This window comes from Thermobia domestica, chromosome 5, assembly GCF_964235325.1.
Source record: "Thermobia domestica chromosome 5, izTheDome1.hap1.1, whole genome shotgun sequence".
NCBI lineage: Eukaryota > Metazoa > Arthropoda > Insecta > Zygentoma > Lepismatidae > Thermobia > Thermobia domestica.
In genome coordinates this window covers 121,707,528-121,724,912 of record NC_137458.1, presented here as the reverse complement: position 1 = coordinate 121,724,912, position 17,385 = coordinate 121,707,528, and the positions used below count along the sequence as shown (strand labels likewise).

The following is a 17,385-nucleotide window of genomic DNA, read 5'->3' as shown; positions in this document are numbered from 1 at the left end:
GAAAGCAGATGATGTATATGAGCCTTCCACACACACTTCAACCTGAGGGACTTGCGAATTGTTTTGTTCATTGTTAATGGTGCGAGGTGGAATCCTAGGCCGATATCATGTTGTGTCGTAGTATTTTCTTGGCACGCCAATCGACGGATCTCCCTCAGCACTGCGAGTGTCACTTTGATTGCAGCCCTTCTCCTGATGGTTTTCGTGGGTAAATGTTCCGCAAGGAGAGCCTGTTGTGTGTAACGGAACACAATAACTTTCACAGTCGTCACCTCGAGTTTTAACCCATTCTCCCGACGCTGTTTTACAATGCGTTCGTACGAAAACTTAGCACGGAAAAGGGCCATTACATAACCCTCCCAATACCGGTTGATTTTTAGCGCCATTTGATAACACTCACGCACCTACAAGGTCAGACACAACACTGCTCCCGCCAACAAGCCGATAGTTTAAGCATGATACGCCAGGTGACAGCACTAAATCGAAAATGGTCGAATATGCAGTGAACAACCTTCCGTATATTACTATAATATAGTAACAGTGATTAGTGTATATGTCAGTGTATTTGCTTATTGTTTTCATATTATATTTAAAAATTACTCATGGTTATTAAAAGTGCTTGTTGACCATATATACGAGTGCTGAAATTAAAAAAAATGTCATATATTTATTTTAGGAATACATGTGGCACAAGAAACACACGTATATGAGGTTAGATGGATCGTCCAAGATTTCAGAACGTCGTGATATGGTGGCAGACTTTCAGGCGAGGTATGTAGTAAATTGACGAACATAACAGTAACTATTGAAGATAAATTCGATATTTTCCATTTTAACTAAACAGTTATCGTTTATTATTATTATTATTATTATTATTATTATTATTATTATTATTATTATTATTATTATTATTATTATTATTATTATTATTATTATTAAATAGTTTTCCAAAATGTTAAAATTTTTAAAAAATTATCGCCTTCTGCTTCACATATGATCTAAATACTTTGTTTTTAAGAATTATTTCTTCTTTAATGATCATATTAAATGTCATACCTATGCAAATATTCCCATCCACAAAAGTAGATGTGCGTTCACCTCTGGTGCTTGGGGTCCCGGGTTCGATCCCAGCCCTCGCCAAGTGAACTTTGTGGTGGACAAACACCGTGCTCGTGGGTTTTCTCGGGGTTCTCCCACTTTCTTCATTCCACCATTTCACTCATCTCTCATCATCACCGTCTCCTTTAGCCCAACCGGCATAGCCCTGGGACGTAAAACTTAAAGATTTCATTTCATTTCATTTCAAAAGTAGATGTCTAGTTAACTATTATTGTTTCAATTTCGTGATAAACTGTTATTCTATTTGTTTAAGCTTCTGATTTAATTGTCTGGAACGTAACGTTTTTCTTCAACACCGAGGCTATATGAGCAGGGTGTCTATCGGTCAGGAAAGTTACGAAAGTCATGAAAAAGTCACGAAATGTAGCTTTTGGGTCACACTTTTTTTTTTTTTTTTTTTAATCTATAAATATAAGTGCAGACCGAAAAATTTTGTTCCATAAAACGTCAAAATTCACCACCAAAAATGTCTATGGTCGGATTTAGACGCTACCAAATCGCAACCAAAGTATGCTTCTATCGCATGTATGAAAATTCGGCCTAATCCACACCCAAATTAACACTTGAGAATATTACGAAATTTTATGTTTGGTAAAGAAAAGGTCACGAGAAAGTCAAGAAATTTCATTTTGAAATTTTAGTCGACACCCTGATGAGACAGGACCTACTGTTTTAAAGTGGGATCCGAACTTTAACTTTGGTATATATACGAGGCAGGTGCCTTCATCAAAAATCGAACTTGGGTGCATGCGTACAGAAAGCACGTGCTTATCCACTTAGCCACAAGGGTTACTTGAGCTTCGAGCCATTTCGTAGTATTCCAGTAAAGCTAATCTCAATATATGAGGACAGTCAATCATGTCTTGGTTATTCGTATCTGTGACATGCGCATATCAAATCTCGTCGATTTCTATGAAAGTTTGTACTAATAAATATACTTTTATATATTTACCGTTTAAAATTCGTTTAATAGCTTTTCAGTTTATTTACAAATGTTTCCAGAGTGGCGACAAATCTGGAAAACCGGAAAAAGTCAATAAATTTGAGAAGACAGGTAGAAGTCAGGGAATTTCGGTTTGCTAAGAGTAAGATTTTAAAAACATTTGACATGAAAATTTTATGGCGATTTCAGATGTGGTTGGATGCTTGCTTTTTAATTGACAGCTTCAAACTTAAAATCTTTATCTGTGTTTTTCACTAACGATGTGTAACAAAGTTACGTTCTGTAGTTCTATGCATTATACTTTGCTTCGTTTGTGCCACCCCCCCCCCCCCCAAAAAAAAAAAAAACACTAAATTTACCTTTACGCGAAAGAATCAGATTTTTGAGTATCTAATTCTGATAGGGCTCAAAGTTGCGTACTTGTAACGTATTTGTTGCGTATTTGTTATCAATGGAAAAATAACGAAGAAAGTCACACTTCGGATCTTTAGTTCGCGCATACGGCCTAAAGTTTGAAAAAAAAATGACAGAAAACACCCAAATTTACCTTTATGCAAAAAAATCAAATTTTTGAGTATCGAATTCTAAAAGGGCTCAAAAGTTGCGTATTTGTGTGTTAATCAATGGAAAAATAATGAAAATAATCACATTTGGATCTTCAGTTCGCGCAAATGGCCTATTTTTTTTAAATAAAAAAAAACAACGAAAATTTACCTTTACGCAAGGAATATACAGATTACTTTTTTTTCTTCGTTTCTTTATCGTCTAAGTACTTTATTTCAGTTGTGTGTGTGTGTGTGAGGACATGTTTGTTAATAATTCGTTAATGTGAGTGATTTTATACATTTTATTTTCATAATGATTTTGCAGCTCTTCGCCCATTTGTCAACTTTTTTTCTTTCCTTCTTTCTTTCTTTCATGAAATGGCCCAGAACTCATCACGAGGAGGTGGCTGCAATTCGAGTTCCACCTACATCCTGCTCAACTCTCCTACCAATTAGGGTGTGCTATATGTTGATTTAGTCTAGGTTGTCCTAAATTCAGATTTTTTAATCAAATTTTGGCGTTGTGAGTCTGGAGAACAAAGTTGCTCTAATGTAGCCATCTCTGTTTTCTTATCTCCACAATTTTCCTGCAAACTCCGTAACAAGTTTCAGACCTTTCGACTTCCCGAGTAGGGCATGGAATATTTAAGACATCAAACTCATGAGCAGATTTTTCATGCATAAGTTGATAAGATAGTTTCTGTTGTCAAGCTTTCGAACACTGGAGGGAATGATAGCTTACATTTTCTCCAGTATAGCAGCTCACTGTAGTTTGTGGCATCAAGATTTATTGAAGTTGCCATAAAAGTTCTAACAGAACAATTCAAAGCAGTTCTGGGCAGTGTGCTCCAGATGTGGCTATAAGAGATCCTAGACCTCTTAGTTACTTCCGATGGCTGACATGTGCAAACCTGGTCTTACGGTTGTACGTTTTTCAAACAAATCCTACAAACGAATTCAAAGTGCTTGTAAACTACATCATAAAGACATATGTTCCTATCTGCTTCGTCATAAACAGATATCAGTCAGTGAAATATGAACCTAAACATATTTTGAAGGTAGTTCAAACAATTAGACATTTGCCAAACAACGTTAAAAGAATTATCGATCCTGTGATTTAGAGAAACGCGTTCTTCTGTCATCCAAAGAACATATTGTAAGCTATGACAGTGTATGAGAGACAACACGTACGAGAGTTGGGTTACGGGAGAGTGCTAGAGGTAAGAAATCAAGATCCGAAGTTGAAATCTGTTAGAACTTTTGTGGCAGCTCCAATAAATTTTGATGCCACGGACTATAGTGAGGTGATAGATTGGAGAAAATATAAGCAGTCGCCTCCTCTACTGCTCGAAAGCTTGACAACAGAAACTATCTTATCATTTATGCATGACAAATCTGGTCATGAGTTTGAGGTCTTAAATGTTTTTTGCCATACTCAGGAAGTTGAAAGATGTGTCAAACTTGCCACAGAGTTTGCAGGAAAAGTGTTCGGACAAGAAAACAGAGATGGCTACATTAAAGCAAATTTACTCTCAAGACTCACAATGCCAAAATTTTATTAAAAATCTGAATTTAAGACAACGTCCTTGACTAAATCAACATAATTTAGCACCCTAATTGGTAGAAGAGTTCAGTAGGATGTGGGTGGAACTCGAATTGCAGCCACCTCCTCATGATGAGTTCTGGGCCATTTCATGAAGAAGAAAAAAAAAAGTTGACAAATTGGCAAAGAGATGCAAAATCATGAAAATAAAATGTATAAAATCACTCACATTAACCAATTATTAACAAACATACCCTCACACAACTAAAATAAGATACATAGACGCTATAGAAATTGGAAAAAATAAAATAAAAGTAATCTGTATATTCCTTGTGTAAGGGTAAATTTTCGTGTTTTTGTCATTTTTCTAAAGTTTTAGGCCGTTTGTGCGAACTGAAGATCGAAAGTGTGATTATTTTCGTTATTTTTTCCATTGATTAGCACGCAAATACGCAACTTTTGAGCCCTTTTAGAATTCGATACTCAAAAATTTGATATTTTCGCGTAAAGGTAAATTTTGGTGTTTTCTGTCATTTTTTCAAACTTAGGCCGTTTGCGCGAACTAAAGATCCGAAGTGTGATTTTTTTCGTTATTTTTCCATTGATTAGCACTCGAATACGCAACTTTTGAGCCCTATTAGAATTCGATACTCGAAAATTTGATTTTTTCGTTCCACCCTAATCAATAACCGTAGGGTGCCTTTGGGAATTGGGGAACTACAAATTTGCAGAGATTTTTTTCTTTCACACATGTAAATAATGTTCCCAGGACACGATTTTATTTTTCTCAGGAATAAGCTTTTGACCGACTGCGTTCTGATAAGGGAATTTAGTCTACTTTCACGATAGAGTTCGTTACTAGAAAATAGAATTTTGTAAATACCCAAATGTGCTAAATTAATGGTTAATATAAAGTAATAAAGGCATTATTATAAAAATTCCAAAAATAATAAATAGCAACTTCAGAATGAGTGTATACCCTTTATTATCGTGTGTTGAGCGCGCTATCGTGTTTCATTGTTCACGTATTTTAGTTCATAGTTTTCATCTCATAGAAACTTAACAATGTTTAAACGATTAGACTAAACACTATATAGATGACCACGTCCATGTCAATATTAGGAAAAATTGTGCCTTTGTAAATCAAGGGAAAGGTACCTTCTGACTTTGAATGTCATTCAGTTTCTGTCTTAAAGTGTTTCTGGTCATGTTGGGTGCTCAAATGTGGTTTCTACGTTGCGAGTAGGTACGAGTTCCAGTTCAAGTTTACAGGAATTCTTAGTAAGAGAGCATTGTAAATGCAGAACTATTATGGCATATACAAAATGTAAGACATAGATCAATGCTCATTGCTGTTGAAGACATAAAAAGATTACTTATGTTCTCAGATAGTGAGATTGCCGGGGAAAATGCAGCTTCAACGTGGCAACATAGCATACATTTTAGTTTGTGGGTGGTCACTATACTTTAGAATTGAACTAGTTCAGTTGTTGGAGACTTAAATGTGCGTTTCTGGAGTACCACAAAGGAGCAAGTGTGCACGCGTTATTTGTGATAGGTGGGTCGAGGGAATTTTACAGCTTTAGATCGTTTATTCGCTTTCAAAGAAATGCTTTCGATTCAAGTTCCAGGAAAGATGTTTAATTTCTTGCTTTGTACGGGAATTTTTATTAGGCAAGTGTTTTGTAATTTCATTTTTAAAAACGTTGTATTTGTTTTTGTATCTTATTTTTCTAGTTGATTAAGTAAAATTTGTATCATCGTTGCCATGTTTCCTTGGTCGTGTTTTTTCATCAGCATGGGAAAGTATGTATGGCTAATTACATAACAGGAAAGGATTCAAAAAAATTTTTGGAAATCAGTAGAAGTCAAGGAATTCTTTCCCGTAATTTTTGTCGCTACCCTGTTTCCATATACTAAAGTTTTCCACAAAAAAAAAAAAAAAAAAAAAAAAAAAAAAAAAAAAAAAAAAAAAAACCTATTAAACGTTTCAAAGATCAAAACTTCAGTAGGGAACACTAACACAAATATGCACAACAGTCATTACTCGCGTAGTAGCAGAGGACATGGTGCGCAATGGTAAAACGTGTGTCTTTTCTAATTTATTGGGTTTCTGGTTTGATACAAGGTGAACAAATGTACATGAGGTTTTCGCGACACCACAGTTTGCTTCTATTATCTGCATTCCACCCTTCGTTTTAACATCCGTCACCTTAGGAGCATATTTCACTAAAGATTTTTTTCAATATTATTTTACGATGACCTAACATATACATCATTTTTATATATTTCTTAAATTATCTGTGTACTCATACTTACAGCTGTCAATCAATAATTACGAATATTGTATAATTTTTATTGTTGATAGGTGGGCACTATATTCATTATTATTACGAATATTATGTATATCAAAATGAATTTTGTAAAAATTCTTATTCTGACATTCTATGTAAAGGTTCCTTTCTTTTTAGGTCAGATATTTTTGTATTCTTGTTAAGTACACGTGCGGGAGGTCTTGGAATCAATTTAACAGCAGCAGACACAGTAAGTTACTTCTCATTTCTTGATAAGTATTTTTGTCGTCGAGCCTCAGTGAATAAATAATAGAGGTTTATGACTGAAGTATGGGGTTGGTGTTTTTCTAGGATTTCACCATTTGAGCTTGGTGGAAGACTTCTCTAGATGTATGATATTTGTGTAGATTCTCCGTCATTTCCTTTTTTTTTTTTTTTTTTTTTTTTTTTTTTTTCATTGTTTTGTTAAGTTTTCATTCAAATCATCTTTAAGCTCCTAAAATTTCAGGGCGTTGTGTGATTTAACTTCTCGCTAAAAGTCACAACTGATGCTGCAAACTCATTCGGCAGTGTTGCTGTTTTTACCAGAAACGCGCTTGAATGGCGTGTATGTTATGATTGAAAGTTTTAATGAATATGTCTCTTTTTGTACTTACGCCTGAAAAAAAAATACATGAAATGGTATAAAAAATTTGGAACGAAATAACTACAATGTATTTTCTTGAAAATCATATTCATACTTGTACTAATACTGAACGTCATTTCCTGTTTATGGTAATGAATTTGAACCTTAGGTAGCAGAATACGTGAACACGTCCGAGAAGTCATTGCGGATGGTTTGAAAATGTCGTGTGTTGACTTGCGAAGAGGACTTGCGTGTGTTTTCTAGAGGTTTTTCCGTTTCCTCCCACTTTCATCATTTCACCATTATCATCAATCTCATCATCACCGTCTACCTTAGCCTCTATGCATAATCATGGGACATTAAAAAAAAAGAAAAGAAAAGAAAAAAGCAGCCTTCTATCGTCCCCGTGATTCCAGAGATCATTCTGACTGGGTACATGAAAGTGCGGAAAAATTTTCCACGTGGCTTTATGGTTATTGGTGCTTACCGCTATAACGGTGTCTACTTCTACTTAAGCTACGCAGAGTGAAGCATATTACCAGATGAACATTTTCCATCCACTATACCGCCGTGATATTTCATTTCCATAAGACAGTGAGGTATCTCAAATTGTTATTCACAGAGACAAAGCGTACTGTCATACGGCAAAGTCAGTGGTAACGTACATAGAGCGAATGGCACGTGAAACTAGAATCTATGCAAGTTCTTTACAGACATTACCATGAAATTCACTGATGCTTCCTTCACGGATTTTTGCGGGTTCCCATTGTTGAAAGAGCATTAGACAATCGACTCACACTCGATCTTTGGAAAGTTTGTTAACAGGAATGGAACAGACTTGATCAAATTTGGCTTCAACCCAGTCTTCTTCAGTGGAAACTTTCCTATAGCTGATAGGGAGTGCTTGCATATCGATCACAGCCGCTGTTTTTTAAGGCGATGAGAGTACAAATTTGTTATCATAAAACTGAAACCATCTTCTCTATTGCAGAGAAAGAGCGTGTAGATTTATTTGTCCGTAGTAGCCTGCAAATTGGCTCAAGAAATTTGCATAATTCTTTCACTATCGAAAATACATGTCATCTGGACAGTTATAGACTAACTATTGTATTCTTTTCAAGTGAAGGTAATGTAAAATGTAAATAACTAGTGCAAATGGTGAAATTTATTTCAAGGGTACCTCATTATTTCTTATAATTTTATTGATCCTAATGTATGAAATGGGGTGAATGTACTGTTTTCAATTGCGACTAAACTTTAGCTGAACTTCAGTTTTCAAAAATAATAATAATAATTATGGGAACAAAGTACCGAAGAATAGATATTTACTGTTTCATTTTAAATTTTCATTATATATTTGATTGTTAAATTTTAAATATAATAATAATAATAATAATCTACGGGCAATTCTGGAAATTCCATCTCATTCTGTAAACTGGGAGAGATATTTTACAATTGTAAGTTGACTTGTCTGTGTCTTTTACGAGAAAATAGGATGGCTTGGTGCATCTGATCACTATATGTAATGTCAATTCGGTGTTGCGTAACAAGCTTAGATATCCTCTCAATGGTTCGATGGATATAAAAATGCAGGTTGCTATTTGAGATTGTGTTTATTCCTAAAAAGAAAGAATTCTAATTGTGCGGTGTCTGCAGTTGAATATATCAAGTTGTTTGTTACATCTTCTGCGTGTGGGTCCAGACCTAGATATGATACACAATGTAACCGTACAGCAGGTCCAGAAGGTATCTCGATCACCAGTGTTTCATAAGTAGTATAATGGAATATTTACCACATACCTTTAAATGAAGTCTAGTAAAAATAAATAATAAAATAAATCCATGCAAACAATCTTCTTTTCAGAGATGTCCTAGATGTGTTGGTATTGTATGGAATGTAAAAATAGGACAGTGTTGTCATCTTTGATTTCCTACACGAAAAAAAATAGGTTGACCAGACCAAATTTGTTAGGCATATGACATTACAAACAGACATGTTGACAATTATTGCTTGTTCACACGATATCCGAAAGAATGTACATTCTCGGTGATCAATATATAAATCATGTATATCCATTTGAACAAATCTTCTTGCTGCTAACTTCAAATTAGAGCTATTTGACTACCTTCGCCGTGAAATTTGATCTTCGCCTGAGTAAAGTTAAAAATATATATGGAATGCAGAGAGTAGCTGCTTTAACTAGGTAGATATTATTTCAGTTTTTGACCATGAAAAACTTGACTAAAAAATATTATTTACAAAAACCAAACACAAAAAACAAAGTATACCTATTCTCTTAATTCTCGACATTTCTCTTCTCTTTCCCAGTATAACTCTAGTATTTACAGTAAAATGTGTACAACTGTACTTACCAGCTTCAACGATGGAAAAGGTTGTTTTCAATATTAGATAATTTGTTAACCTGGATCCAGATAATACTAAATTGTTAAGTTTTATAACTCCATTAGTTACCACCTTATCATCTTTAACTAACATTCACGACGTTCTTGTTAGCGTATACGCTGTTGTGAATATTTCCATGAAAAACTGTTGCTACGTAAAGTCTATTCATTGTTATAATTTCTAGAGGTTTTTAATTAAATGCAATTGTAGAGTTTATTCGATTTCTTTGTTGATTAAAACTATTGCTTATTTTATTTAAATAAGATGTTACGATAACAGTGGAAAATAGCGTATTCGTAATCTGTTAGTATTTACTTATTTTATTTAGTCACTGGTCTGTAAGTCAGTGGTGCCCCCCCCCCTCATGTCCATGACGTACCCCCCCTCAATTGCCTATCTGTAGGTGTTCTTCCATGAAAAAAAAATATTTTCGATTAATTTTTACATCCTCTCAAACATATTTATGTAGATTTTACCCCCCCAAATATTTCAATGACGCACTTTGCGTCATAGCCCCCCCCCCTTGTGGGCACCCCTGTGTAAGCTCAAAAATTATATTAACTATTCGAATTCATCGAGTACATCTTAGTCTTAGAAATAATAATAGATATTGTAGATTTATTCCTATGGCGTCGTGAAAAGCACGGATATTCAACATCATAAGGTACTGAGTGAACGAGAATTAACTTGGTATAGCTCTAAAGAAAACTGTAAGTAAAACATACTTAGCCGTAAGTTCCTTCCATATTGTTTAGAATGAGAGCTGTCAGTAGCTAAATTATTGACACACTTCCTATGTTTGACGAAATCTATAATCAGGATCGAAATGCAAGAGACATGATAATGATATAAGTAGTAATTGCTTCAAGGAAAATTATAAAGAAGAAAAACTACAACAAAACTGTCAGTCGCGGCCTATGTGTAATTATCTTATTACATTTCAAGGAGTTTTTACACTGAGAACTGGATATGGTTTTACTTGTAATTATTCGTACCCTCCTATTTACTTTCCGTAACATACCATAATGCGGTCCGTGCTTGTGGGAAACACTAAAGAAAAGAAACACCTGGATAGGTCACCTTCTGAGACACGATGGACTTAACTAAAAGTATCGTCAAGGTTACAGTCGAAGGTAGAAATGTTAGGAGCTGACCACAGTTAGTACTCTTGAAGCAAGCAAGTAATGGAGGACATTGACTGCCCCAACTATTCGACCATGAAGAGGCTAGTAGAAGATAGCGAGGTGTGGAGAGTGCTGTAAACCACGGATTGACAATTGAAGAAGAAAGTCCCGCTTTAACTTGAAACGTAATATTGAAAGTTTCAGATGGAGGGATGATGAGGTCTGTTTTTTGTTATTGGGTGAATATTAACAGCCATCCATGTGCAGTGGTAATTTGATGTAATATTATTTGGTCTAGGAATTAATTCGTGCGGTTGGTACGCACACATTGAAGCTGTAGTACAAACACAAAATACATAAATACCTTAAGAAAAATATTGTCCATCGCTAGCCACCACTTTCGCCCATCTGTCAGGCAATGTACGGATTCCGTGGCGAAAGAAGTCCTCATCCTTGGAAGCGATCCAGTCAGAGACCCATGTTTCGATATCTTCTGAAGAAGTAAACCGCTGTCCAATCAAATCGTTGTTCATGCAATCGAACAAGTAGTAGTCCGAAGGAGCAACGTTTAGTGAATACGGCGGGTGGGGTAAAACTTCCCATCCGACATTTTTTAAATAGGTTTTGACCGGTTTTGCGACATGTGGGCGAGCGTTATCATGTTGAACAATAAGTTTATCATGTCTGTTCTCCCATTCTGATCGTGTTCTGGCCAGAGCTTGCTTCAAACGCATTAATTGTCGTCGATAACGTTCTCCATTCATAGTTTCACCCGGTTGCAGCAGCTCATAGTACACCACACCTTTCATATCCCACCATATGCACAGCATAACCTTTGCACAGTGAATATCTCGTTTTGGTTGTGATGGACCTGGTTCACTTGGTTTCACCCAGGCCTTTTTTCGTTTAGGGTTCTCGTAATGGATCCACTTCTCATCACCCGTAATAATTCGATGCAGAAACCCCTTTCTGCTCTGTCGTTGAAGCAGCAATTCGCAAATGGTTTTTCGTCTTTCAACGTCTCTGTCTTTCAATTCATGTGGAACCCAATGTGACATCTTTTGAATCATTCCCATGGCTTTCAAGCGTTTGGAGACTGTTGTTTGATCAACGCCTAATGCTGCTGCAAGTTGTTCCTGCGTTTGACACGAATCCTGCTCGAGCAATGCTGTCAATTCTTCGTCTTGAAATTTTTTTGGCTGTCCAGCTCGCTCTTGGTCTGCCAAGCCGAAATCACCACTTCTAAACCGTGCAAACCACTTCTGACACGTTCGCTCAGCTAGAGCATGGTCACCATACACTTCCACCAAAATACGATGACTTTCAGTCGCACTTTTCTGCATGTTAAAGTAATGCAGCAGGACACCCCGCAAAAACACTTTATCAGGCACAAATTGCGCCATGTTCACTTAACTACAAACTGGTGTTGTTGACGCTTTAATCCACTGCCCTATACTACGAACGATACGCGATGACAGGGGTTTGCAACACGTGTGTGGATACACGGAACTGTGGGACGCTCCGTTCGTTGCGCCATCTCTTGTCCACCCGCACGAATTAATTCCTAGACCAAATAGTTCTCGTTTTTGTAAAGTAAAGGATTAATAAGTCGTATTTTTAGCCCATATTCCGATCTTTAAAATATTAAATAATGTTGAGCTTAATCCTTGATACGTACGAAATGAGACTTTTTACCCAAAATATGTGTATTCTTAGAGACAGAGAAAAATTAAAACTGCACTTGATGATACTTTCAAAATAATAATAAAAAAAAAAGTATTAGAGAAGTGAGTAGAATAAATAATTACAAGAGAGCGTGAATAACCATTTCTCTTCAGAATATTAGTTTGAAGTGTGCAAAACAGGCCTTAATAGAAGTATTCTTTTTGGATCCATTTCTCTCGTCCCTTCGTGGCTAAGCGGTTGGCGTACGCGCCTTTGGTGTGGGAGATCCGGGTTCGATTCCCGGCGGGAGCTCATGTGGTTCGGATTCCACGTTAATCAGTAGGTCCACGTCTCATATAGCCTCGCTGCTGAACGGGACGTTAAACTCAACTCAACTCAACCCATTTCTCTCGTCCTCGATGTCTTCTTGCACACTTTCTCTCCAGTCTTCTGCAATGTCCTGAAATATTGACGATTGTCCCGGATGTTCTACACTGAGAGTTTAGTTTCTTCTCAAGATGGCGCCCAAATGATAGACACTGAAACTGACGCAGTATGCGTGCAACTTTCTAATACTGTCGCTCTAATTTTTATTGGCAGTACTATTTATATCAGAAGCAATGTTGCTTTGAGCTATTTCAATACAAACCGTGTAAATCGTAGAGCTTGAGTATCAGGAATGAATCTGTACTGTTAATAACCCAATCAATATGACATAAATATAAAGGAAATACAATGCATCCACATGTTCTTCTGTGTGCAACTGGGATTACTTTAATTGATGTATGTCACGTATTATCCGTCTTTAACTCGTTCAGAGACGATGCAGAAAATCATTAAGTTTGGATTCTGTCAGCTTTGCCTAAATAGCTTTCTTTTCAAGCCAGTTGATAGATTCAATTTTATGCTGCAAAACATTTAGGACATTAATGATGATTGATATTTGGAGCACATCCTTTCAGCAATTATCTCGTTATCTTCAATTATTGGGGGCAGGATGGCTCAGTGGTAGAGCGCTCACTTCGGGTGCGAAGGCTTCCTGGTTCGACCCATGCTATGAGTTCCATTTGAGGTGGAGAACATCGTGTCCGTGTGTTTTCTCGAAGTTCTCCAGATTCCTCCCACATGCTCATGCCGCTAATTATTTGTAATCATTCAGTTAATTAACCCGTCTTTTTTAGCCTGAAAGGGACGTAAAACCATAAATTTAATTTCATTCTTCATTAGTATTGTGCACCCGAAAAGGATGAAAAACATCTTAACGCTCGTACTATCCTAACGTGATGGCTAAAAACGGAATTTGAACATTTGGTGTAATATTGCCCAAGACCTTCCAGTGTTCAATCTTTACATTAACAGCCTCTACAGCCCAACAAGCTTTGTCGAATAAGCTTTTTGATGATTGCTTCTACTTGTTTATAAAAGAACGGTCATACATTGACAAGGAGTCTTTGAAACAGTGGTCAGTAACAATTGTGTTGTCTTACATAAAACAATCTCTGATAAAATGGGGACCTCTTTTCATTATAGATTAAATTGTTAGTATCATTGTTTTTGGTAGTGGCAAGATAAAGGCACATATCCAATCATTTTACAAAGAACTGTTTTAATGTGAGTATATTAAAACATGTTAAAGTGAAGCTGTTTAAATCGAACCTTCGTGCAACGATATCACATCCAATATTCGCGTACATTATTTCTCGTACGTTTGGAATGATAACGAAGTGAACTTCTAAATACAACTTCTCTATTGGTAGGATATTAAATATGTAAAAATCTCCGTGGTGCAATTAGTCCGCAAGATTTTCAAAAACTATGAAGTGTAAAAACAACCACCTAAAATATATGAAAACTGAGAAAAAAGAAGGAAAAACAACTTTGAACACAAATATTCTACGTATGCATCCATAAAGTACATATTCTGCATTTATTAAAAGAATAACGAAAGTGTTCAAAAACTAAAAAGTTTTTTTTTTTAAAAAAAAAAAAAGTTATGGATCAAAAATGAGTCATATTAATCCTCATTCGTTACATTTTACATTTCGTTTAAACTTTTAATGCATTTAAATATATCTGCATGATATTATTACTTAGTATATTTTTTCAGGTTATATTTTATGATAGTGATTGGAATCCTACCGTAGATCAGCAGGCTATGGATAGGGCACATCGGCTTGGACAGACGAAACAAGTAACAGTGTACCGTCTGATCTGTAAAGGAACAATTGAGGAACGTATATTGCAGCGAGCACGGGAAAAAAGTGAGGTATGACGAAGTTTTAGATTACTTAACTTATTTCTATTTTGTATATTATTCGCTTCATAATGCGAGTTGAAAGTAAATGTCTAAAAGAATAGTAATTACGGAAATGTTGTAGTCAATGAAAGTAAATAAAATACTCAAATTTTGACGAAACATTAGAAAATAAAAAAACATAACTAATTCAAAAGATTGAATTTTGTAACTATATAAAACTGATTCGCATGATATAATTGACGATAATATGAATTATTATATGTAATAGTGATAATTTTGTGTAATTATTATAATTTGTAAAATTCTTATATTTCATTGTTGGTGTTCCAAAATAGACTTATAATATTCATAATTTTTCTTTTCAGATTCAACGTATGGTTATTAGTGGTGGCAATTTTAAGCCTGATACTCTGAAACCAAAGGAAGTAGTATCATTGCTGCTAGACGACGAGGAAATCGAAAAGAAATGTAAGTGCAACTTTTAAATTATATGCTATAGGGAAAGGCCTTTCATTTTTACGAAACGAAGTTAAAACTTTAACAATCAGTCACGAAGCAAACCTTAATGAAACGTGTGTAATGAAGTTTACAAATTTAAAAGACCGCAATAAGACTAACTTTTTTTAAAACAGAACTTTGAAATATAGATATAAAATTACTAGTTTACTTATGATTGTTGTAAGTTGTATTTAAGAACGTTGCATTAGATTTTAGGTTCTGCTGTAATACTTGTGTTCGGCAGTCTTTGAAGTTACGTAGTAGTAACTTGCCAAAGTACGCGTCCTCTGGAGTAAAAAATGAATCGAAGGACCTCTCTTTCCACATGACAGTACATAAGAATACAAACTGAAGACAAAAAGCCATGTGAGCATTACAAATGAGAAGTGAACAATAGAAAATGGGCTCGATTCGTCTACTATGAAACTTACTGTCCAACGCTCCTTGCATATCTCAAATTTCTCCACTTTAGATATTTGTATACCAATACAAATTGAGAATTATGAAACTTTATTCACAATACGAACAAAGCGTTGAAATTTCACCTGCGTAACTTAATTTTGTCAGTTATTAGACTTTTCATAATCACTCAAATTCACAGGTAAAATAAACACTACAAGCAAAGTGTGATATTATCTTAGATAAATATGTGTGAATTAGGTTGTATTGCTTTACATTTTTGTTAACTTCAGTATGTTTAATAGTTATTGTTAAAAAATAACAGCAAAAATTTGTTACTCCATAACACGACATGGTAGCCAACCAAAGACACTAAATCACCCGCGCTTTCGTTGTTGCTTTATTGTCAACAGCTTTGGTTGCCTTATTCTTAAGAATACAAATTAGCCTCTTCGCATTTGCATTGGTTGAAAGAACGTAGCCCGCCTACATCCAATAGATGAAAGGAACAAGAACTTCCTTTTTTGACCACTAACTAGTGTCGCTACGCCCGGCAAATAATGCAGTTCATGATTATTTAGTTTATACAAAAATGTGGCTCAATTATATTTTTGTTCATGAGTCATTAAATAGTAGCTCCGGAATCTAGAATGATTCCGTTACGCAATCTTTCGTATGTCTACGAACTTAATAATTTATATATCAGGAAACAACCTATATTGCTTTATATATTAATGCGGGGTGAAATAACATTGCTATCAATATTAATTTGTCTGTTTTATCATTAATATGAAGGTAAGAATATTCATTGCAATGTAATACGAAATTAGATTTGATGCTAATATGTATGAAGTATATATTTGAGTGAATATTTCTCTTTGATAATTATTATAATTAATGATAATTTTTAATATCTTCGGTGTCAAAAATCCTTTGTTTGTAAATACTTTATTTTAGTTCGTAAATATTAAAATAAAGGTATCTTTTTAGGAATAGGTCATGAAGGAAAAGTGTTGTGTGGGAGGTAAAAGCTTCACACTTTCTTGTCTTCACCACTCACGGAGTTACACTAACTCTGCACCACGCTTCAGCCTCTTGTATGTCCCCAAATAGTCATTTTAAAGAGGCTGGGTGAATCGCAGAGTCGCATTGGAGCGAGGATAGAACGAGATAAATTTCCCACCTTTACGAATTGGCAGGTAGACGCCTTACCGACTACGCTATCACTGCACTTCTTTGTTCAGTGAACCATCCAATCAAATTGAAGTAAAGCCAGATTTGCAAGGTTGAAACAGTAACGTCCTTCTATATCATTTTTAATATATCCCCGTTTTGTAACTTCTGTATTGCCCAATGATTTCATAAAGACCATAAAGTACGAAATTGTGTTCAAAATCCTATAATTAATTGTACTTCAAAAATGATCTTGAAAATTATTGTCTTTTCACTTACTTCCACAATTTTATCCATTACCTGTAAAGAAAATTAAAATATTTCCTCATACAGCTATATTGATGCCGATATATCAGCTTCCATACAGACACTACGGACAGTGAATCGTAATACTGAAACTCGAACAGTTTACTGTGGTTAGAACAGTTTTAATACAGACTCAATTGTATGACTAAGGGTACCAGTATTAACGCTTTCTTTTCCTTTATCAGATCGACAAAGACAAGCCGAACGTCGCCAACAAGAGGAAACTCGAGCTGATGTATACCGAGAAAGAGATAAAGGAAGAAAGAGAAAGCAACATCAATTGAAAGTAAGTAAAACAATTTGTTACATATATATATATATATATATATATATATATTATACTGATTTTTTAAAAATATTTATAGGCGAAAACTTGGGTTATTTTCGTGTATGTACTAGCAGAAGCTCTTTTTCTTCACACGATGAGGGATTAAATTCTATACATATAAAACTTATTGGCTTCTGATTTAGAAAGTTATTGTCATATGTT

The 17,385-nt window shown here is 35.1% G+C and overlaps 1 protein-coding gene across 2 annotated transcripts in view; it reads left to right on the top strand.

Annotated features, from left to right (window-relative positions):
• The window catches only part of Ino80 (chromatin-remodeling ATPase INO80), a 196,354-nt gene that overhangs the window by 107,821 nt on the left and 71,148 nt on the right, over nucleotides 1–17,385 (top strand). For both annotated transcript variants that reach the window (XM_081759007.1, XM_081759006.1), the window contains exons 23-27: nucleotides 677–771; nucleotides 6,622–6,694; nucleotides 14,370–14,528; nucleotides 14,885–14,987; nucleotides 17,081–17,181. In XM_081759007.1, the coding sequence (XP_081615133.1) occupies nucleotides 677–771; nucleotides 6,622–6,694; nucleotides 14,370–14,528; nucleotides 14,885–14,987; nucleotides 17,081–17,181 (531 nt within the window). The remainder of the gene's footprint in view (nucleotides 1–676; nucleotides 772–6,621; nucleotides 6,695–14,369; nucleotides 14,529–14,884; nucleotides 14,988–17,080; nucleotides 17,182–17,385) is intronic.